At 36.4% G+C, this 23,393-nt stretch overlaps 1 protein-coding gene across 1 annotated transcript; it reads right to left on the bottom strand.

Annotated features, from left to right (window-relative positions):
- Positions 1-22,536: 22,536 nt before the first annotated feature.
- On the bottom strand, positions 22,537-23,055 carry LOC149181429 (uncharacterized). Its single transcript, XM_089414214.1, has one exon. The coding sequence runs from the start codon at positions 23,053-23,055 to the stop codon at positions 22,537-22,539; it is 519 nt and encodes a 172-aa protein (XP_089270340.1).
- Positions 23,056-23,393: the final 338 nt, after the last annotated feature.

The raw sequence follows: 23,393 nt of genomic DNA on the forward strand, positions 1-23,393 counted from the left end.
TATTAAATCATTTTCTGAACACTTATAAACCCAAAACCTTAAACCCTAAACCCTAAGCATTTTATAACATTTTAAAAAGTGTTTTTTTAACTTTTATTTAAGTGTTTATTAAAAGAATTTACTAAATCCTTATAAATGCTAAATCCTAAAACATGAACCCTAAACCACAAACCCTAAATACTGATCATTCTATAGGATTTAAAAAATGGTTTCGTAACTTTCATTTAAGTGTTTATTAAAAGCATTTTCTAAAGTGTTATAATCCCTAAATCCTAAACCCTAAAACCAAAACACAAAACCCCAAACCGTAAACCCTAAGTATTTTATAACATTTTGAAAAGTGTTTTGTAACTTTTATTTAACTTTTTATTAAAATAATTTACTAAATTGTTATAAACCCTAAAACCTATGCCCTGAAATGTAAACCCCAAACCCTAAACCTTAATCATTTTCAAACATTTTAAAAATCATTTTGTAGCTTTTATTTAAGTGTTTATTAAAATAATTTACTAAAGTGTTATAAAACCTAAACCCTAAGCCCCAGACACTACACTTGAAACCCTAACACCTAAGCCATATGTATTTTATAACATTTTAAAAAGAGTTTTCTAAATTTTATTTAGATGTTTATCAAAATGATTTACTAAAGTTTTATAAACCTTAAAACCTAAACCCTAAGCATTTTAGAACATTTAAAAAATTGTTTTGTAACTTTTATTTAAGTGTTTACTGAAAGAATTTACTAAAGTGTTATAAAACTTAAACCAGAAACCCGAAACCCTAAACCCTAAACACCCAAACCCTAAAGCCTAAACCATAATCATATTATAACATTTTAAAAAGAGTTTTAAACTTTTATGTAAGTGTTTATTAAAATAATTTACTAAAGTGTCATAAATCCTAAACCCTAAACCCTTAACACTAATTTTATTTTAATACTTTGAAAAGCGTTTTGTAAATTTAGTGTTATAAATCCTAACCCATAGACCCTAAACCATAAACCCTAAACCCTAAACCCTAAACTAAAAACCATAAATACCAAACCATAAACCCCAAATGGTAAACCCTAAACACTAGGAATTTTATAACATTTTAGAAATCGTTCCGTAAATTTTATTTAAGTGTATATTAAAAGAATTTACTAAAGTGTTATAAAACCTAAACCCTAAACCCCAAACCCCAAACCCTATATCCTAATGCTTAGAGCCTAAAGGATAAACCCTAAAATCATTTACTAAGGTCTTATAAACCCTAAACCCTAAAGCCTAAAGCTTGAAGGAATTTACTAAGGTTTTATAAACTCTAAACCCTAAAATGCAAAACCCTAAACGCTAAGCCCTAAAGCCGAAACCCTAAAACCTAATGATTTTATAACATTTTAGAAAGTTTTTTGTATCTTTTATTTAAGTGTTTACTAGAACCATTTACTAAAGTGCTATAAACCCTTAGCCCCTAATCCCTAAACCCTTAACCTTAAACCCCAAACCCTAAACCCTTAAAAACCCTAAACCCTAAAAAAACCATAAACCATAAAAACCCTAAACCCTAAAAAACCATAATCCTAAAAAACCCTAAACCATAAAAAGCCTTAAACCCTAAAAAACCCCAAACCCTAAAAGCCACAAAAATCGTAAACCCTAAAAACTGTTTTTTAACTTTTTTATAAGTTTTTATTAAAAGAATTTTTTAAAGAATTATAAACCATAAATCCTAAACCCTAATACCCTCACCCACAACCTAAACCCTAAATCCTAAATCAAAAGCACTTTATAACATTTAAAACCCCAAACCCTAAACCCTAAGTATTTTATAACATTTTAACAAGCGTTTGTAACTTTTTTTTTAAGTGTTTATTTAAAGAATTTACTAAATTGTTATAAACCCTAAACCGTAAAACCTACACACTAAGAATTTTATAAAATTTAAACAAGAGCTTTGTAACTTTTTTTAAAGTTTTTATTAAACGAATTTACTAATGTGTCCCTCAAACCTAAACCCTAATCATTTTATAACTTTTAGCAAGTGTTTTGTAACTTTTTTCTAAGTGTTTATTAAAAGGATTTACTAAAGTTCTATAAACCCTAAACCCTAAACTCTAAACACTAATATTTTATAACATTTTAAACCCTAAACACTGAGCATTTTATAACATTTTAAAAAGTGTTTTGTAACATTTTTTTAAGTGTTTATTAAAAGAATTTATTGAAGTGTTATAAGACCTAAACCCTAAACCCTGAACGCTAATAATTTTATAACATTTTAAACCCTAAACCATGAGCATTTTATAGAATTTTAGATCCTAAACCCTATAGCCTAAGCATTTTATAACATTTTAGCAAGTGGTTTGTAGCTTTTTTTATGTTCTTATTAAAAGAATTTATCAAACTATTATAAATCCAAAACTGTAAACCATAAACCCTATCCCTAAACAGTAAGAATTTTATAACATTTTAAGTGTTAATTAAAAGCATTTAATAAAAAAATTTAACCATAAACCCTAAACCCTAAGCATTTTGTAACATTTTAAGTGTTTATTTAAATAATTTACAAAAGTGTTATAAACCCTAAACCCCAAAGCCCAAACCCTAAACCCTTAAACCTAAGAATTTTATGATCTATTAAAAATAACTTTGTAACTTTTATTCAAGTTTTTATTAAAATAATTTACTAAGGTGTTATAAAACCTAAACCCTAAACCCTAAACCCCAAACCCTAAACCTTAAACCCTAATCATTTAATAAAATTTTGAAAAGTGTTTTGTAACCTTTTTTAAGTGTTTATTAAAACCACTTAAGAATGTTTTAAAAATCCTAAATGCTAAACCCCAAACCCTAAACACTAAACCCTAAACCCTAAACAATAAACCGTAAACCGTAAATCCTATAAACTAAATCCTAAACACTAAGAATTTTGTAACATTTTTAAAAGCATTTGGTAACCTTTATTTAAGTGTTTATTAAAAGAATTTAGTAAATTGTTATATACCTTAAACCATACAGCCTAAAACCTAAAGCCTAAACCCTAAGCCCCAAGACCTAAACCCTAAACCATAAACCCTAAGAATTTTATAACAATTTAAGAAGAATTTTGTAACTTTTATTTAAGTGTTTATTAAAACAATTTACTAAATTATTATAACCCTAGACACAAAACCCTAAACACAAAAACATAAACCCTAAACCCCAAAACGTAAAATCTAAACCCTAAACCCCAAACCCCAAACCTAAACCCTAAGCATTCAATGATATTTTAACAACCTTTTTGTAAAAAAATTTCAAGTGTTTATTAAAAGCATTTACTAAAATTTTATAAACCCTAAATCCTAAACCATAAGAATTTTATAACATTTTAAACCCTAAACCCTAAACCCTAAACCCTAAACTCTAAACCCTAAGTATTTTATAACAGTTTAACAATTGTTTTCTCACTTTTTTTAAGTGTCTATTAAAAGCATTTACTAAAGTGTTATAAACCCTAAACCCTAAACCATGAGCATTTTATAGAATTTCAAATCCTAAACCCTAAAGCCTAAGCCTTTTATTACATGTCAACAAGTGTTTTGTAACTCTTTTTATGTTCTTATTAAAAGTATTTATCAAAGTGTTATAAATCCTGAACCCTAAACCCTAAACCCTATCCCTAAACACTAAAATTTTTATAACATTTTAATTTTGTAAATTTTGAAAGTGTTTATTAAAAGCATTTAATAAAGTGTTATAACCCTAAACCCTAAACCCTAAGAATTTTATAACATTTTAACAAGCGTTTTGTAACTTTTATTTAAGTGTTTATAAAAATAATTTACTAAAGTGTTGTATACCCTAAAGCCTAAAGCCTAAACACTTAACCCTAAACACCAAACCCCAAACCCCAAACCCTAAAACCTAAGCATTTTATGATATATTTATTATAATTTTGTAACTTTTATTTAAGTGTTTATTAAAATAATTTCCTAAGGTATTATAAAACCTAAACCCTAAGCCCTAAGCCATAAATCCCAAACCCTAAACCCTAATCATTTAATAGCATTTTAAAAAGTGTTTTGTAACCTCTTTTAAGTGTTTATTAAAATCTCTTAATAAAGTTTTATAAACCCTAAACCCTAAACCCTGAGCAATATTTATCTAAACTTTCATGACGTGAGCTCTATTAGCATTAAATGCTCCAGTTATTTTATATGGTTTCATATCTTATTTTTATCTCACACAAACCCTAGTTCCCAATAATACACCCAAGCTTTAACCCTCGCATTACCAAAAGGGGTACAATATGATTACATCAAGAAGATATGGATGATATAGTGACTAAGTTGTGAGAATGAGGACACTCTCCCAGTTTTATAAGATAGTTGAGTTAGGAAAATGATATAAAATGGATCAAGTGTGCAACAACCTAATATAAGTTGTTATATTATATCCACATTAGGATAGTCTAGTGAATATGTAGAAGTGTCATGTGGTGGTTGGAAGCCACCTCCAAGGTGGCATGGTCTTTAAGGTTAGGATCCACATTTCAAGCACTCCTTGTGACATGGTTTTGTGCTCTCTAAAAGAGGATACAAACTTTAATTTTCCTCAACATGTCCTAATTCAAAACAAATTCCAAGTATTGCACTCTCCAATAAAGAATCCCTCAATACAACCACTCAACATCTTAGACTATGACATGCTTGTAGTGGTCCTAGGGAGGAGTGCTTTTACTCCTAGTGCATGTTATGATGATCCAAATTTATGCAGGAATGGAAAAAAATAAAAATATAGACACAAACATAGATTTCAAGAAGAAATAAAACTTCATATCATTAATATCAAAGAATTGAAATATGCTTACATACAAAATGGAAATAAACTAGCTTGAGCAATGAGAGCTTATCTCTAAGAAGAGATGTGGAGACTACATGCCTCTGAATTGTGTTACAATGAGGCTCGAATACATACGTTTTATTGAGAAATAATGGAAAACACTAAACATCCGAAAACAAAACCCTAGGACATGAAGTGCCACAACTATGGGCCCCATTGGGGTAAATTGGTACATCAACTTCAAGGGGTCGTAACATTGGCATATGATCTTCGTTTGACTATCATAATAGCCCATTTTTAATATCTCAAAGATGATGTCAAAAGAAAGTTTGCTAGCCCATTTTGGGATATAATGGTCTCTATGCTTTCCCTAGAAATATTGTTTAGGGCCTCAAAACGACTCTAGAAGTTCAAGGCTCGATAAACTGCCAAAAATAGTAAATTGTGCTACAATTAAGGAACCCAAAAAACTAAAAGAGATAGTGATGGAGTCAAAGTGGAATAGGTGGGTGGCCACCAATATCCAACTGGATCATTAACCATGCTAAATACAGTAAACTATGGTTAACAATCGTTGACCATGGTCACCATACATAACTATGGTCAATCATAGTAAACCACATTGATCACCATGGTTATACTCTGGCTGATAATGTGTAATTATTGTTAAACATCACCAACTATTTTTTTTACTATGGTTAATGATTGTTTGACTGCAGTTGAACATGGTTGATTGTGGTTGTTTGTCTTGACTTTTGAAAGATTGACTATATTTGACTATGCCACCAAGTTGAATATTGTTAAATATAGTCAACGTAGGGTTGACCAAATTTGACATTTAAAAATTGTCTACCAAGGTTTGACGACATTTATCTAATGTGGTTTGATAATGATTGACAATTAATATTAAAATTAAAATTAAAATAATCATGAAAAACCTAAACCTAGTAATAATAATAAACTAAAAAGTTAAACATAATAACAAACTTAAATCTAAATTCAATAATAAAACATATTATATTATATTAAAACCAACCCTAATTTTTTTATAAAACCTACCTACTTACATATTAAAACTTTGAAAACATAAAAAAAATATCACGGAATTAAAATAGTCTAATATAGTAGACCTTTTACTAAATACAAAACCATTATGGTTTACCATGATATACATTATTTTATAATCTCATATTACACTAAAAAATTAAAACATTCATTGTCATATTCTTATAAAATCATTTCGTATGTATAATATATAAAGATTCTTATAAAATAAATATATATGTATAATATATACAAACTGTCATATTATATTATATTAAAACACATAATTTTATATTTAAAATTTAAAAATCGTCATTTAAAACACGTCATCAAATGAAAAGTTAAGTGTTACAGCTATGCCTCCAAAAGTCCAACAATCGTTCTAGAATATATCTACAATATATGTACATAGTAACCATTTTAGGGTGGGTTACAACTATGGCTGCAAAAGTACACAATATATATACAAGGTTTTATTAGATGACATAAACATCAAAACTATCTCATACTATATTAACACTAAAATTTAAACCTAAATAATTTTTAGGGTGTGGTATAACTATGGCCTCAAATGTTCAACTCCATTACAAGACACATGTTTTGATGGGCATGGCTATTTAAATTGTACACATATTTTAGAGTAAGAGGCACACATTAATGTCAATGTTAATAGTAATATTAACATTAATGATAATAGTAATATTAATATATTAACATTAATATTATTATATATTATATTGATTAATATATGAAAAAAATATGTTGTTATTTATATTACTTGTATTAAGGCTTCAATGTAAGAATTTTAATAAATAGTCAATAGTATTCATATTCATAAATTATGGTTTTATGTATTATTTAATAATCAAACTATTAATACTTCATGTGGCTTAATACATTAATAAATGATTAATTAAGACCTACTATAATTGTTATTGTTTAATAAGTTTGTCAGTGTTTAATAAGATTGATTTATTAAAGTTAACCATCAATGATTATGTTAGCCACATTAACAATCTCACCTAGTTAACAAAATATATTAAATTATTACATTTAATAATATTATTATATAAATAATTATTATACAAAATTATTAAGAATATGTTAACCTTATTATTAATAACACTAATGTTATATTGTAAATATTATATTTTATTATTATTGTTGTTAATGTCTAAAATGTAACTATTATGAACATTATTATAGATAATAATATATTAATAATAAACCTAATTTTATAGCGCATATTTATTAAGCTTATTTTTTAAAGTTTATCTTACTAATAATAGATTTATTGATTATGATTTAATATACTTGTTAATATTGTAGGGTGGAGTTATGCTTAAATATGCTAATTTTTATTTAAAGGTAAAGCTTCCTAGTACTTACTATTTTAATTAATTGTTTTTTTATATTTTCATTCTTAATATAAAATTTATTAATTTTATTACTATTGTATTATTATTGTAATATTCAAAGAAACCAAAATTTCTTTATAAAAAATCTTCAATCACTCACAACAAAGAGTTGTTTACTTCCAGCTTTATAAGGTAAGTATGTACCTTGGTTAGTTTTAATTAAACCTTAATAAGAAACTCAAAACCTAAATTTGAAACTGATTTGGCTATTTTAATTAAACCTTAATTTAAATCTCAAAACCTCAATTTGAAACTGATTCGTACGTTATGTTCGTTATTCTTTATCAAGCGTATTGCATTGCAATCCTATTACAATACAATTTTGCAAGAAGAGTTGTAGCGTACATTGGCTAAATTCTCATAGGAAACTTCGCCTCAATCTAAAACTCAAAACCTAGATTTGAAACTCGTTCCTGCACTATGTGAGCTATTCTTTAACAATTGTACTGCATTGCAATTCTATTGCATTAAAATTTTTCAAAAATACTTGTAGTGTATAGTAGCTAAATTCTCATAACAAAATTCAACAAGAACCATTTGGAAGAACATAAGACCATTATTACATGTCGTCATAAGCATATTAAACTTTATTTTATTAAGATTGTTTTAAATTTATTTTATTAATAATAAAAATAATAGTTTTATAAACTTTATTGTAGTTTTAATATTTGTATTTGTAATTAAAAATACATTAATATTAATAATAGGCTAAAATATATATTTTTAATATTAAACTAAAATTTATAAAATATGTATAAAATTTGAAAAATACAACATTCACTCATATTTAGATATTAAACTTTCTTTTATTGAGAGTATTTTAAATTTATTTTATTAGTAATATAAATAATAGTTTTATAAACTTTATTTTAAGTTTAATGTAGTTTTAATATTTGTATTTGTAATTAAAAATACATTAATATTAATAAGAATATAAAATATACATTTTTAATATTAAATTAAATTTTATAAAATCTGTATAAAGTTTGAAAAATGCAACATTCACTAATATTTACATATTCAATAAAAAAAATTCAACCGATGTTAATTGTGAATGTTGTGTGATAATTAAATTAAAACATAATATAACATTAAGTATTCAAAAGTTCAAGCCATATAATAAATGAATGAATGTGGTCTTGACAAAACTGTTGTTGAACATGCTAATGTATTTACCATGGTTGATACAAGGAATATTGAGATTCAATGTGATTTTGGAAGCTCACATAGTGGCTTTAACCGTCCCCCCCATCAGTCTCAATTCTCAAATACCTAATTTGTTTATTATAAATCATGGATTTACCATGGTTTATACAAGGAATATTGAGATTCCATGTATTTTGGAAGCTCATATGGTGGCTTTAACCGTCCCCCCATCACTCTCAATTCCAAAATACCTAATTTGTCTATTATAAATCAAAATGTACGTGAAATCCTTAGAAATACATCACACAATTTTAGACAACAAGGGTAGAGTTATTATTACAATATAAATGAAGATAAAATACAATGCCTTAGACATTCTATGTTATACAACATGTCTTTCTAGTGTGCCTTAGAAAAGGAAATATAGATCCTTCTAAATCCTAGCTAGAGCATTTGCCATCTACAATTTTTGGTCAACAATATTGTAGGTTTTCAAGGCATCTGTCCAAGCTCACCAAGCTATCTTAGATGCATCAAAGGTTACACTAAAATCTATAATCACACCAACAATGTCACGATTGAAATCACATTTTCTAATGAGAGGTCACAAGTTCAATTCTCTCAAAACCCTCCAGGTCAAGATCCATGGTTGAGCCGATAGGAAGTGATCCCTTCAGGTGGATCTTCATGTTACAAATATTCTATGGATGTAGTCGTCATGGATCTCTAGATTACATGGACAAAATAGAAAAAAAAAAGCACTTAAGTTATATCAAACCCAACAAATTATAACTCAAATAATATCAAGGGTGGAACTCCATTGATTTTAGTGTGAAACTAAATGCAATCAACTTGATGGTTAGTCGTTTCACATACAATAACCACAAGCCATTAAATACCAAACAAATAAGGAATTCTTTCCTATTAGAGGAAGGAACTTGACTAAGAAACAAGAAACCCAAGTCTACTCAGAAAGGATGGGAGAAGGGCAAAATAAATCATTGGAAGACATCCTTTCTTAGGAGGCGAGGAATCACTTTGAGAAGTGCAAAAATATATCCAAATGAGAAAAGAAAGTGTTGGAAGAAGATGAAGAGAAAAGGGATAAGATGAAGGCTTGAAGGCCTAGGCATGGTAAGACAAAAAGGGAATTCCTACTTTTTTGCTGCAAAAATAGCTACGATGTTAAGAGGTTATTTGATATACATATAGTATACCCATATGACAATAGTTTTGGTTTTCATAAAAAAGTAAATTTATAAAGAAGCTCCCTTATCACCACTTCTACATAATAGTGAAAGTGAATGTGGCAGAAGAGAGTAAAAAATTATAAATTATCAAGAAAGTGAAGGCCATAGATGAGAACATCTAAGTCTTCACTAAATCAATGGTGATATTAATGTCTTCACTAAGTTTTATTTGGAATTTTCTTTTACAAATCATGCCATGTTTGTTAGAAGTGTGATGTATGGCCTACTGGGCTTGTAACCTGACTCCCATGAACTTGGGTTGTCTAGATTGTCACACTTGTGACAACATTATGTTCTTTTATAGATAATATGCCCTACTCATTCTAATTGGAACGTAGCATTCAATGAACTTGTGACCAAAGTTTGATGAGCCTCAAATGTTCAGATCGTCACATTTATGACAACATGATGCTGGTTTTTAAAGAGAAAAAATATACCCTATTCGTTGGAATTACGATGTAGTATTTTTCAAACTTGTGACGATAGCCCATCAAACTTGGGAATTTCATATTGTTGCACTTGTGCGCATAATTTGAAGAAGTTGGGACGTTTTTTCATTAGGGTTGTGGCAACAACAAATTCTTACGAGTAATTCATCACAAGTTTGATGATAAGTCTATGAAATGTCCATCACATCTACGACGAAAATTCAATGATTATGTCATTATACTAGTGATGGGATTTGGGTCACAAGTGAGAAAAACACTATGATGTGTAAGCATGTCGAATGTATGACAAAAATGTGTGGTTACCAATAGTACGATGAAATTGTTTCAATGAATATTCCATTTATTAGGTGTTGGAAGTCTGGTGGTGTGTCATCAAAAGATTGTCTAAACAATATTGGAAAGTATACTTATTTTAGAAATGAGGGGGTGGAAGTAGATTCATTATTTGGAAGAAGGTATTGGCAATATCAATGTCATACCCTAGTTCATTATGTTCTAATGCATGTACCAATATTCCCTCCATGGCATGGGTATTAGATACAAAATCATCCATACCAATCTCTATAGAGTTGCCTTCATCCTTAACATGTGAAGAACTTATGTTATTATAGACGTTATGAATTGGTGACTCTGAATGTAGTGGGAATTAAATAAGTGGTTGATTCAACCATTCTTGGTATGTTTCCCCTATGATATTTTCTCATTTAATAACCTTTACATGATTTGAAATCATATTGGCATGTAATAGTACATGGTATTTAAGTTTCACTTCATTAGAATTTTAATTGTTAAAATATTGAACATTACATCAATATTATTAGTAAGACAATACATTTATTATGTTTAAACATTACACCAAACATTTTCTAGAAGCATGGAATTTCTTAATCATTTTTTCTTTTTGCCCCAAGGGTACATCTAAAGGTACACCCAATGAAAGGAATTTTTTATGAGCAGGTGGTCTACACAAGTTATAGTTGATTGAAAAATCATCATGAGTAGACAAATTTGTATTGCATGAACAAATACAAATCATAAAGAACTCTTTGTCAATGAAGTGTTCCTCAAAGTAATAATTTGCACTAAAAAATGAGGACTTATACCTATTTATGAACCCTTTTATTTGTCCCATGAATTCGTGGATAACAATCAATATATAATAGGTTTTGTTGTTAAAGTTTCTATAAACATAACCATCCATGAAGATACTATACAGGAAAATGTTATGATTGTATTTATTAATATTCAAGTAATTAGAGTGACTATATAGAGGATAGCAAAATGGCATACATGTTTGTTTATTGTTTTCATGGAATAGATATATGTGAAAGAGTGAAGAACCCAAAATTTGCAACACCTATTTTAAACATGGAAATCATATGAATATTACCATAAAATGAGTTTGAGTTTCAATATTGGGCATTGGCATGGAAGATGGTAAAGAACCATATAAAGCACGCTACCTTCTAACAATTGAAGTGACTTCCATGTGTACCTAGATATTTCTTCTCTCAACTCATACAAATTTTTCAATTGTAATGCCCCATATTAATAAATCAATAAATAATATTACCACTACTACTACTAATAATAATAATAATAATAAGTGAGAATATTAATATATAAATAAATGATGATGATGATAATAATAAATAAATAAAATAGCAAATAATAATAGTAAATAAATAAAATAATAAATAACAAAGTGAAATCTCTAATAGGTAAATAAAATAAGCTATAAAAATAGTAAGAATAAGTTAACAGGAAGTAAACATTAATAAATTAAGAAAAAAATTGAATTAAGAAAGCTTAGGACAAAGAAAAATAGAAGTTGGCATCATGTCACACAGATCCCCATCCAATCCCCATTCGATTTAATGGATGAAAGGTAGAATATAGTCATTCATTATTTCTATAGGAGAATGTTGAAAGAAAAAATATAAACTAGCTATAACAGTTGATTGAGAACTCTCAGGTGGCCAACTGTATAAAGATTCTATGCAGTTGAGCCTACAATTGGATGGAGAGTCATCTCCAAAATGTTTTTGATGCCAACGAGATACAAGTAGAAAAACAACTTCAAAATATGTAGTAAGAGATATCTTCACTTTACAAATAAGTCTTTACTTCTCATGTTTTTGTAACTTATATGCTAATCAGTTGAATATTTCTATTTTAATTATTAATAACATGGATTGATCCAAATAGTTTGTATGTTTTGATTTCTGATGATTTCATATGGTATCAAAGCTTGATTCAAACACTTAGAACCTATAGGATCTTCACATTAGCTTTTTTTGTTATTAGTTTTATTTTAATAAGATTAATTTCCATGATAAATTAATTTGACCATTGTTATCTCGTAAAGGAAAACATTATAAGATGAATTATGAAAATGGGAAAAGAAGAAGAAGATTTGATATTAATTATTTAACCAAAATCACGTAAATAAATTATATATTCTGCATTATTTTCGTTCATCACAAATAAAATTGATACCCCATTTCAAGAATTTTAATATTACATCACTATAAGTAAGATATATTGATTTTGACAACAATAATAAATGTGAAATCCTAGATCAAATCATTTTGATTTTAAATATTAAAATTAAAACAAATTAAATGACATGGAATAACTTTCCTATTATATTTTAGAAAAAACAAAAAAACCAAAGAAACCTATAGAACATACGTTGTGTTTTGTGTTTGAAAGATAAATCCAATCCCTAGGTCAACCAATTTAATTTTTTCTCATAAGAAGTGTAGTGAAGAAATTTAAATCAAAGTTTTACTTGGATGCTCTTAATTAACAAACAATTAGTTCTTCCATATGTTTATGACCGGCCAAAAAATAATGTAAGCCTAAAGCCTAAAACAATGGCTCAATACTAATGATGGTAGCTCAAGATTTTCATTAAGCACTAGAGACATTAATGTTTTTGTCTCTTAGTGGTCTACATGCTCTAAAAGAGGTAGATTGGAATGTTATTTATGATGTATGGAAATAAATGAAAAATAGAAAGCCTTTTCCATTGGACAAATAGATTTATATTTTCAATTATGTAAGTCCAAATACTTCTGAATATCATCAAATTAATAAAAGAAACATATGATTATATTTTTAATGGTATTTGAGAAAAATGTTTTCTTATTTACTATGTTTTATTGAGATTTTATTGTGATTTTAGTGTAGATAGCCTTTAAATTGTTAAGATTTTAAAAATTTAGGACACTTTCATTTTGACATTCTTTGAGGGGTTTATTTAATATACAGAGGTCAAGAGAAGTATAATTTTTTTAATAACCTTTAAAATTTATTGGTTTGGCTGAATAGATATTATTCCATTTGAAATTAAGACCATCCCTTCAAATTTAAATACTACTCAATAGAGAGCCCCTGCCAAAACAAAATGGAAAAAGAAATTGAAGAAAAGTTAAAATGTTATTGAAATATAATATTAATTAATGGCAAGATAGAAGGAAATTTTGATCATTTTAAACAACTAAAAAGGACCCATCATTCTAGAAAGGCTCCATGGACCTAACATCAAATTTTGTCAGTTTTTCTAATATATTGTTAATGTATTTTGTAATTGTTCTCCTCATAACAAGATTAGTACACTACTAGTGTTTCAGATGGAGTTCATATCGTGATCACGATAAAATGGAATTGTAATGTATCCATGTAAAATGAAAACTATAATGTATCTATAACTTAATATGAATAGCAAGATATAAGATATTTTTTCTTCTGAAAAACGAATATAGAGAACCACTAAGAATTAATTTTTGGGACATATAGTTCAAAATATACAAATTGATAGAGCAATCGAAAATATGTTTTCCTATAAAATTGGGTAACCTTAGGAAAAAATACATATTGCAGTGCTCCTTTTATTTCAATTGAAATGGGCCATGAACCATGTTGTAAATGATGTGGCATTATTGGATTAATAAACTTATAAGAAATGAAAAAGGAGGATTTAATTTTTCCTTGCCGTGAAATGGATATACATTGGTTTTTTCCTCCATTTTCTTTCTTGTTTGGAGTGTGGATTTTATCTCAAGTTGTGGCACATGGTGAGAGGCATTAATCTAATAAAATTTTAGCCACACATGATAAATCTTCATCTCTAGTTCATTCAATCTTCATAGGCAATCAAGTCTCCCATTATATGATGTATCACTCTATGTCATTAGTATTTATAAGTGTCATGTGTTTATTATTGGTAAAGAATCAGTAGTAATAAGATTTTGGATTTTATATATGGAAATAAAATTTATGTCACTAAATAAATGAGAATATTTAGTGTTTAAAAAAAAGTGTAGATTATTGGTTAATTTACATATAATTTTAGAGACATTTTAAGTTATTAAAAAAAAAATTATGACAAATTTGTATGTAAAAAGTAAAATAAATTTATATTTATTTTATTTTATTTTAAGTGAACAAATATTTTGATATAAGTATGAGTAAGTTTAATACTATTCATTAAGTATTTATTTTAGTAGTAAGTTTTGGAATGTGTTGATGGAAATTTTAAAATATTAGTGTTATGAATGATAAATAGTTAAAAAAAATGGATGTAATCTAATTATATTACATAATTTTGTAATGATTATTGTTCATGAAATTAATATTATGGTATTAATATTAAAATTACAAATAATACATTAATAAGTATATTGGAAGTGAAATTTGATATAGAGGTATATATTTTAAAATTATGATAGTTATCTAATAAATTTAAAGAGTATGATTTTATTATGTGAGAGAGATAAAAAATGATTTTTATAATTTGAAAATTAGTCGGGAATGTCATTTTGTGAGATATATTCAATTTAGATTTTACTATGATTCGTGACTTTTTTGGCATAATAATGTTTTGAATTTATTATCGATAGTATGTTCTCTTAGTTCATAACAGTGAGTAACTTTTCATAATTTTGGAAACTAGGGTTGATTGAAGGATAATTTCTTATTAACAAATTTATATGTTACTATGGCTTAATTTATGTTTAATATACTAGAAAAGAAAGATAATAGATAAGGGATCTTCTTTTGAGTATGGAATAGCCTCTTTTTGGTCATGAAATTGGAAATAAACAAGAAAATTCATATCAAAATTAGCACTCAAGCGATGTATTTCAACATTCCATGGTGGTATTATGGTTTAGGAAAAGTGTTGCATTGGAATCCTCTCTCTCTCTCTCTCTCTCTCTCTCTCTCTCTCTCTACCTCTGTCCCTCTCTCTCTGTCTCTCTCTTGCTCCTACTCCCCCTCTCCCTCTCCTAGTATCCCAGTTTCTTCCCCTCTTCCCCCCCCCTCTCTCTCTCTCTCTCTCTCTCTCTCTCTCTCTCCTCTCCCCCTCTTCCTCTCTCTATATCTCTCTCTCTCTCTCTCTCTCTCTCTCTCTCTCTCTCTCTCCTCTCCCTCTCTCTCTCTAGTCCCTCTCTCTCTCTCTCTCTCTCTCTCTCTCTCTCTCTCCTCTCTCTCTCTCTCTTCCCTCTCTTCCCTCTCTCTTGCTCCTCTCCCCTCTCTCTCTCCTCTCTCTCTCTCTCCCTCCTCTCTCCCCTCTCTTCTCCTCTCCCTCTCTCTCTCCTTTCTCCCTCTCTCTTCCTCTCTCTCTCTCTCTCTCTCTCCTCCTCTCCCTCTCTCTCTCTCTCTCTCTCTCTCTCTCTCTCTCTCTCTCTCTCTCTCTCTCCCTCTCTCTCCCTCTCGCTCCCTCGCGCTCCCTCCCGCTCCCTCCGCTCCCTCTCGCTCTCTCTCGCTCCTCTCTCTCTCTCTCGCTCTCTCTCTCTCTCTCTCTCTCTCTCTCTCTCTCTCTCTCTCTCTCTCTCTCTCTCTCCCCCCTTGCCCTCTCTCCCTCTCTCCCCCTCGCCCTCTCCCTCTCTCTCTCTCTCTCTCTCTCTCTCTCTCTCTCTCTCTCTCTCTCTCTCCCTCTCTCTCTCTCTCTCTCTCTCTCTCTCTCTCTCTCTCTCTCTCTCTCTCCCTCCCGCTCCCTCCCGCTCCCTCCCACTCCCTCCCACTCCCTCTCTCTCGCTCTCTCTCTCTCTCTCTCTCTCCTCTCTCTCTCTCTCTCTCTCTCTCTCTCTCTCTCTCTCGCGCTCTCTCTCTCGCTCTCTCTCTCTCTCTCTCTCCCTCCCTCTCTCACTCTCTCCCTCTCTCCCCCTCGCCCTCTCTCCCTCTCTCCCCCTCGCCCTCTCTCTCTCTCTCTCTCTCTCTCTCTCTCTCTCTCTCTCTCTCCTCTCTCCCTCCCTCTCTCTCTCTCTCTCTCTCTCCTCCCTCCCTCCCTCTCTCCCCCTCGCCCTCTCTCCCTCTCTCCCTCTCTCTCTCTCTCTCTCTCTCTCTCTCTCTCTCTCTCTCTCTCTCTCTCTCTCTCTCTCTCTCTCTCTCTCTCTCTCTCTCTCTCTCTCTCTCTCTCTCTCTCTCTCTCTCTCTCTCCCTCTCCCTCCCTCTCTCTCTCTCTCGCTCTCTCTCTCGCTCTCGCTCTCTCTCTCGCTCTCTCTCCCTCTCTCTCTCTCTCTCTCTCTCTCTCTCTCTCTCCCTCTCTCTCTCTCCCTCTCCCGCTCCCTCCTGTTCTCTCTCTCTCTCTCTCCCCCCGCTTCACCCTCCTTCTCTCCCTATTGCTTCTCCTCTCCATGCCCCTCAGCCACTATTCCTCCTTCCCTCCATTTCTCTCTCCCTCCCTTCCCCTCTCTCTTGCTCCCTCTCTCCCTCTCATTCTCTCTCCATCCTCACTCTCCCCCTCCTACCGCCCTCTCTCTCCCGCTATCTCCCTCTCCTCTCCGTCCCTCCCCCCCTCTCTCACCCTATCCTCATCTCCCTCCCTTCACCCTCCCCCTCTCCAGTGCTCTCTCTCGCTATCTCTACCACTCCCCCCCCCTCTCTCCCTTCCTCTTTCTTACTCTCCCCCCTCCTCCTCCCAATCCCCCTCTCTCAACCCACATATCTCTCTCTTTACCCCTCTTCATCCCCCTCTCCCTCACCCTCTACCTCTCCCTATCCTCCTCTATCCCTCCCTCTCTCTCCTCCTCCTCTTCCCTCTCTCTCTCTCTCTCTCTCCTCATCTCTCCTCCTTGCTCTCTCTGCCTCTCCCTCTCCCCCTTCCCCTCTCCCGCTCTCACTCCCCCTCCTACTCTCCAACTATCTCCCCGTTTTTCTATCTCTCTGCTCCTCCCCCTCTCTCCCCCTCTCCCCCTCTACCTCTTCCCTCTCTCTATCCCTCTCTCTCTCTCTATCTCTCCCTCTCCTCATCCTCTCTCTCTCTACCTCTCCCTCTCTACCTCCCCCTCTCCCTCTCTCTACCCCTCTCGCTCTCACTCCCCTTCTCCCTCTCCGCCTCTCTCTCCCCCATTATCTCTCTCCCTCTCTCTCTTTCACCTCATCTATTCCACCTTTCCCCTATCTCTCTCTAGTTCTCTCTCTTCCCCCTCCCTGCACCTCTTTCTCTCTCCCCCACCCTCTCTTCCCCCCCTCACTCCCTCTCTCTCACACTCTCCCCCACCTTCTCCCCCCTCTCCCTCTCTCTCTATCTCTCTCCCACTCCCTCTCTATTTGTCCCTATAACTCACTCCCTATCTCTCACTCTTCCTCTCCCTCTTCCTCTCTCCCTCTCTCTCCCTCCCTCTCTCCACTCCCCCCTCCCTCTTTCCTCCCCCATCCCTCTCTTTCCCTTCATCTCCCTTCTTCTTCCTCTCCCTCTCCCCCTCCCTCTCTCACCATATCCCCTTCCCGCACTCCCAAGCACCCATCCCTCTCTTTCTCTTCATCTCCCTTTCTTCCTCTCTCTCTCTCTCTCTCTCTCTCTCTCTCTCTCTCTCTCTCTCTCCTCTCTCTCTCTCTCTCTCTCTCTCTCTCTCTCTCTCTCTCTCTCTCTCTCTCCATCCCTCTCTCTCTCTCTCTCTCTCTCTCTCTCTCTCTCTCTCTCTCTCTATTGCTTCTCCTCTCCATGCCCCTCAGCCACTATTCCTCCTTCCCTCCATTTCTCTCTCCCTCCCTTCCCCTCTCTCTTGCTCCCTCTCTCCCTCTCATTCTCTCTCCATCCTCACTCTCCCCCTCCTACCGCCCTCTCTCTCCCGCTATCTCCCTCTTCCTCTCCCTCCCCCCCCCCTCTCACCCTATCCTCATCTCCCTCCCTTCCCCTCTCCAATTCTCTTCCCTTCACCCTCCCCCTCTCCAGTGCTCTCTCTCGCTATCTCTACCCCTCCCCCCCCCTCTCTCCCTTCCTCTTTCTTACTCTCCCCCCCTCCTCCTCCCAATCGCCCTCTCTCAACCCACATATATCTCTCTTTACCCCTCTTCATCCCCCTCTCCCTCTCCTCTATCCTCCTCTATCCCTCCCTCTCTCTCCTCCTCCTCTCCCCTCTCTCTCTCTCTCTCCTCCTCTCTCCTCCTTTCTCTCTCCGCCTCTCCCTCTCCCCCTTCCCCTCTCCCGCTCTCACTCCCCCTCCTACTCTCCAACTATCTCCCCCGTTTTTCTATCTCTCTGCTCCTCCCCCTCTCTCCCCCTCTCCCCCTCTACCTCTTCCCTCTCTCTATCCCTCTCTCTCTCTCTATCCCTCTCTCTCTCTATCTCTCCCTCTCCTCCTCCTCTCTCTCTCTACCTCTCCCTCTCTACCTCCCCCTCTCCCTCTCTCTACCCCTCTCACTCTCACTCCCCTTCTCCCTCTCCGCCTCTCTCTCCCCCATTATCTCTCTCCCTCTCTCTCTTTCACCTCATCTATTCCACCTTTCCCCTATCTCTCTCTAGTTCTCTCTCTTCCCCCTCCCTGCACCTCTTTCTCTCTCCCCCACCCTCTCTTCCCCCCCTCACTCCCTCTCTCTCACACTCTCCCCCCACCTTCTCCCCCCTCTCCCTCTCTCTCTATCTCTCTCCCACTCCCTCTCTATTTGTCCCTCTAACTCACTCCCTCTCTCTCACTCTTCCTCTCTCCCTCTTTCTCTCCCTCCCTCTCTCCACTCCCCCCTCCCTCTCTTTCCTCCCCCATCCCTCTCTTTCCCTTCATCTCCCTTCTTCTTCCTCTCCCTCTCCCCCTCCCTCTCCCCCTCTCTCACCATATCCCCTTCCCGTACTCCCAAGCACCCATCCCTCTCTTTCTCTTCATCTCCCTTCTTCTTCCTCTCCCTCTCCCCCTCTCTCACCATATCCTCTCCCCACACTCCCGAACACTCCTGCTCACCATATCTCTCCACCCATCCCTTCTCGCCCCACTCCCCCTCTCTCTCTCTCACTCTTTATCACCTTATCTCTCCTCCTCTCCATGCCCCCTCCCCTAACTCTCCCTCCCTTTCCCTCTCTTTCTCCCTCTCTGCCCTCCCCCTTTCCCACTCTCTTCCCCTCCCCAACACCCTCACCCTGTCCCTCTCCGACTCTCTCTACCCTGATCTCTCTCTCTCCCCCCCATCACTCTCTCCAACCCTACGATCTCTCTCACTCTCTCCCCCCCCATGCCATCTCCTCCCCCCCAACTCCCTCTCTCATCCCACTTCCCCCCTCTCTCACCCCCACTTCCTCCCCCTCTCTTCTTTCTTTGTCTCCCTCCCTCTCTCCCTCCCTCCCTCCCTCTCTCTCTCTCACTCTCTCCATATCGCTACGTCTCTCCCTCCCCCTCCTACTCTCTATCTCTTCCCCCCCACTACCCTCCCACCCTCTCTTCCTCTCCCTCTCTACTCCCCTTCTCATGCTTACCCTTCATCTCCCTCCCTTTCCTCCTCACTCTCTCTCTCTCTCTCCCTCTCCCTCTCTCCCCCTCTCTCTTTCCTCTCTCTCTCTCCCTCTCTTTCCCTCACCCTTCCTCTCTCTCTTCTCCCACTCCCCTTCCCCTCTCTCTCTCTCTTTCTGTCCCTATCTTTGTCTCTCTCTTCCTCTCCCTTCCCCCTCTCTCTCTCCCTCTCCTCCTCCCCCTCTCTCCCCCCACTATCTCTCTCTCTTCCCCATATCCCCCTGGTCCCCACTGTCCACTTCCCCCCCCCCCCCCCCCCCCCCGACATTCCCCCCCATCTCTATCTCACTCCCTCCCTCTCTCACACCCTCTACATCTTCATCTCTTCTTTCTCCCTCTCCCTTCATTCCTCTATCTCCCTCTCTCCCTTTCCCTCTCGCTCCCTCCTTCTCTCTCTCCCTCTGCCATGGTCTCTCTCTCCCTGTTTGTCCCTCTCTATCCTCCCTCCCTCCTCTGTCCCAATATCTCCGCCACCCCTCCCTCTCCCTCTCCCTCTCCCCCTATCCCTCTCCCTCTCCCCCTCTCACACCCTCTCCTTCTCTCCCTCCTCCTCCCCATCTACCTCCATGTCCGTCTCTCTCTCCCTCTCCCCCTCTCCCAATATCTTCCCCATCCCCATCCTCCTATCCCAATCTCTCTCCCCCTCTCCCTCTCTTCCTCCCTGACTCTCTCCCTCTCCGCATCACACTATCCCTCTCTCTCCCACTCTCACTCCGTCTCCCTCTCTCCATCTCTCCCTCCACCTATATCTCTCTCTTTCACTCTTCCTACCCCTATACCCCACTCCCTCTCCCTATCCTACTCTCGCCCCCACATATATATATCTCTCTCTCCCCCACATATATCCCTCTCTCTCCCCCACTCCATCTCCCTATCCTCCTCTCTCCCAAACCTCTCTCTCTCTCTCTCTCTCTCTCTCTCTCTCTCTCTCTCTCTCTCTCTCTCTCTCTCTCTCTATCCTCCTCTCTCCCACACCTCTCTCTCTCTCTCTCTCTCCCCACTTCCTCTCCCTATCCTCCTCTCTCCCACACATATCTCTCTCTCTCCCCCTCCCTCTATCCTCTCCCTCCCTCTATCTCCCCTTCTCCCCCCTCTTTTATTATCCCTCTACCTCTCTCTCCTCTCTCTCTCACTCCTTCTCTCTCTCTCTCGTCTATCCCACTATCTACCTCCCTTTTCCTCTCCCTCTAGCCCTCACCCTCTCTCCGCCTCTGGTCCTCTCCATCCCCCTCAACTACTCTCTCGCACTCTTTCTCCCTCTCCCTCTCCCACTGTCTTCCTCTCTCTCTCTCTCCCCCTTCCTTCTTTTGCCCTCTCCTCCTCTCCTTCCCCCTCTTCCCCTCTCTACCTCTCTCTTTCCTCTCCCACTCCTTCTCCCCCTCTCCCCTCACATCTATCTCTCTCTCTGCCCATCCATGTCTCCCACTCTCCCTCTCCCCATCCTCCTCTCTCCTCCAACTCTCTCTCCCCCTCCCTCGTCTCTCTCCTCCCCTCCCTCTCTATCTTTGTTTCTTGCCATCCCCTTTTATCCCTCTCTATCTCGCTCTCCCTCTCCCTCTCTCCCCAACTCACTCCCTCTGCCCCTCTATATCTCTCTCTCACACTCTCTCCCCGTGCCTTTCGCTCGCCCTCTCTACCCCCCTCTCTCTCTTTTTCCACCCCCTCTTCCACTCTCCCACCCCCTGGCTCTCTCTCTCTCTCCCCTGCCCCTCACTCTCATTATCTCTCTCGCTCTCAATATCACCGTCATATCATCAAACAAGCTAAAGCATGCCATGATCCAGGTGGATGTTGGTGGCCACCCACCTATCCCATTTGGACCCCCACAACTGTCTCTTTCAGTTTTTCAGTTTCCTTAATTATAGTGTAGTTTACTATTTTTAGCAGTTTTTTGGGTCCTAAACTTCCGGAGCCGTTTTGAGGCCCTAAACGACGTTTTTTGGGAAATCTACCTCCATGATTTTTTAGGTAAAAAATCATCTTTTTCGTCGTATTCCTCAGAGAGATCTTTCCAACGGGCTATCATGCGCGTCAAACGGAGATCGTATGCCAAAGTTACGACCCCGGGAAGTTGATGTACCAATTTACCCAAACGGGGCCCATAGTTTGGCGTTTCATCTTCTAGGGTTAGGTTTTGGAATGTTAAGGGTTTTCCATTATTTCTCAATAATAAATAGGCCATCGAGCCTCATTGTAAAGACAGTTCGAAACAGTTCAGAGGCATGTACCGACACATCTCTTCTCAGAGATAAGCTACCATTGCCCTAGCTGGGTTATTTCTATTTGTAAGCATATTTCAGTATTCTCCATTTATGAAATGAAGTATTATTTCTGCTGCATCTCTGTTTTTAGGGTTATCGCATCTCTGTATTTATGGTTATCTCTATAATCTATTGTGTTCCTGCTTAAATCCGGATCATGCCATTTAACAAACAAAAGCGTAATCATCTTTTTTTTTCCACTGGAAAAATCAGTAATTTTCATTAAAATTTAGAAAATTACATATAGTAGATGCCCTTGGCACTGCTGTGATGTTCATTCAAAATCACCTCGCAGGGTGTTGATTCAGATCATGTTGCAAAAAATGAGATACATATATGTGTCTGACTGTTTTAGCCTGTTCGAGATCGCATAGGATCCATTTGCATACAAAATTTCATCCATTCTTATGTACATTTCATCATGACAAAAATGCTTCGCTACTGATGTCTATCGGGACTATTGTCCCGCTGGTCTCTGTGATCGATATATGGTCTATGATAAAACCTGTTTTCTTCAGTCCCCTGCTGCTCCACAATTAGCCATTCGCCTCTGGGAAGTAACGAGGGCTCTTTGGATAGTTTGTCAGCCTCGCAGTTATGTTCTCTGTAAATGTGTAAACAGGAGAAATAATTAAAAGCAGCTTTGAGAGTGTGTGCATCAAATAATAAAATGTTGAGAGTGTGTGAATGACATGTGGAGTCATTATTGATCCAGTTCACAACCACCATAGAATCCCCAAATATATTTAGATTTGTGCACTGATGTGATAAAGCGAAATGCATTAGATTTCGAATGGTAGATAGTTCAGCGAAATTATTCGATCCTGTGCCGAGTCCCATTTTTACAAGGAATCTGTGATTTTCATTAATATGCAGTATAAATCCACCTCCACATCCCGTTTGATTTGCTGCCCCATCGAAAAACGCCCATGGGGTCGATTTATCGATAGCAGGCATCGCCTGAATCGTCCTGGATCGAGTGGGGGGAGGGTCAGGTAATTCATGATATGCGGCGAGGATTTTCGCTTCAATCTGGGGCCAAATAACAGTCTGATCCTCGAATATAACACGGTTCCGCGCAAGCCAAGTGTGCCATGATGCCACGAGGGGGAGATTTTGTAGTTTGGAGCCTGGGTGGCTTTGAGTCCATGTGGACCATGCACCAGTGAGATCATCTCCATTCCAGATCCTCGCTATGCCCAGGTTGTGCAGATATTGTTCCAAAGAGCGTGTACAGCCAGACAATGTAGGAGAATGTGGTCAGTGGATTCGGATGCTGCCTTACAGAATATACA

This window comes from Pinus tabuliformis, chromosome 3_2 (assembly GCF_031772625.1).
Source record: "Pinus tabuliformis cultivar Carrire ecotype Pingquan chromosome 3_2, CPIR1, whole genome shotgun sequence".
Lineage (NCBI taxonomy): Eukaryota > Viridiplantae > Streptophyta > Pinopsida > Pinales > Pinaceae > Pinus > Pinus tabuliformis.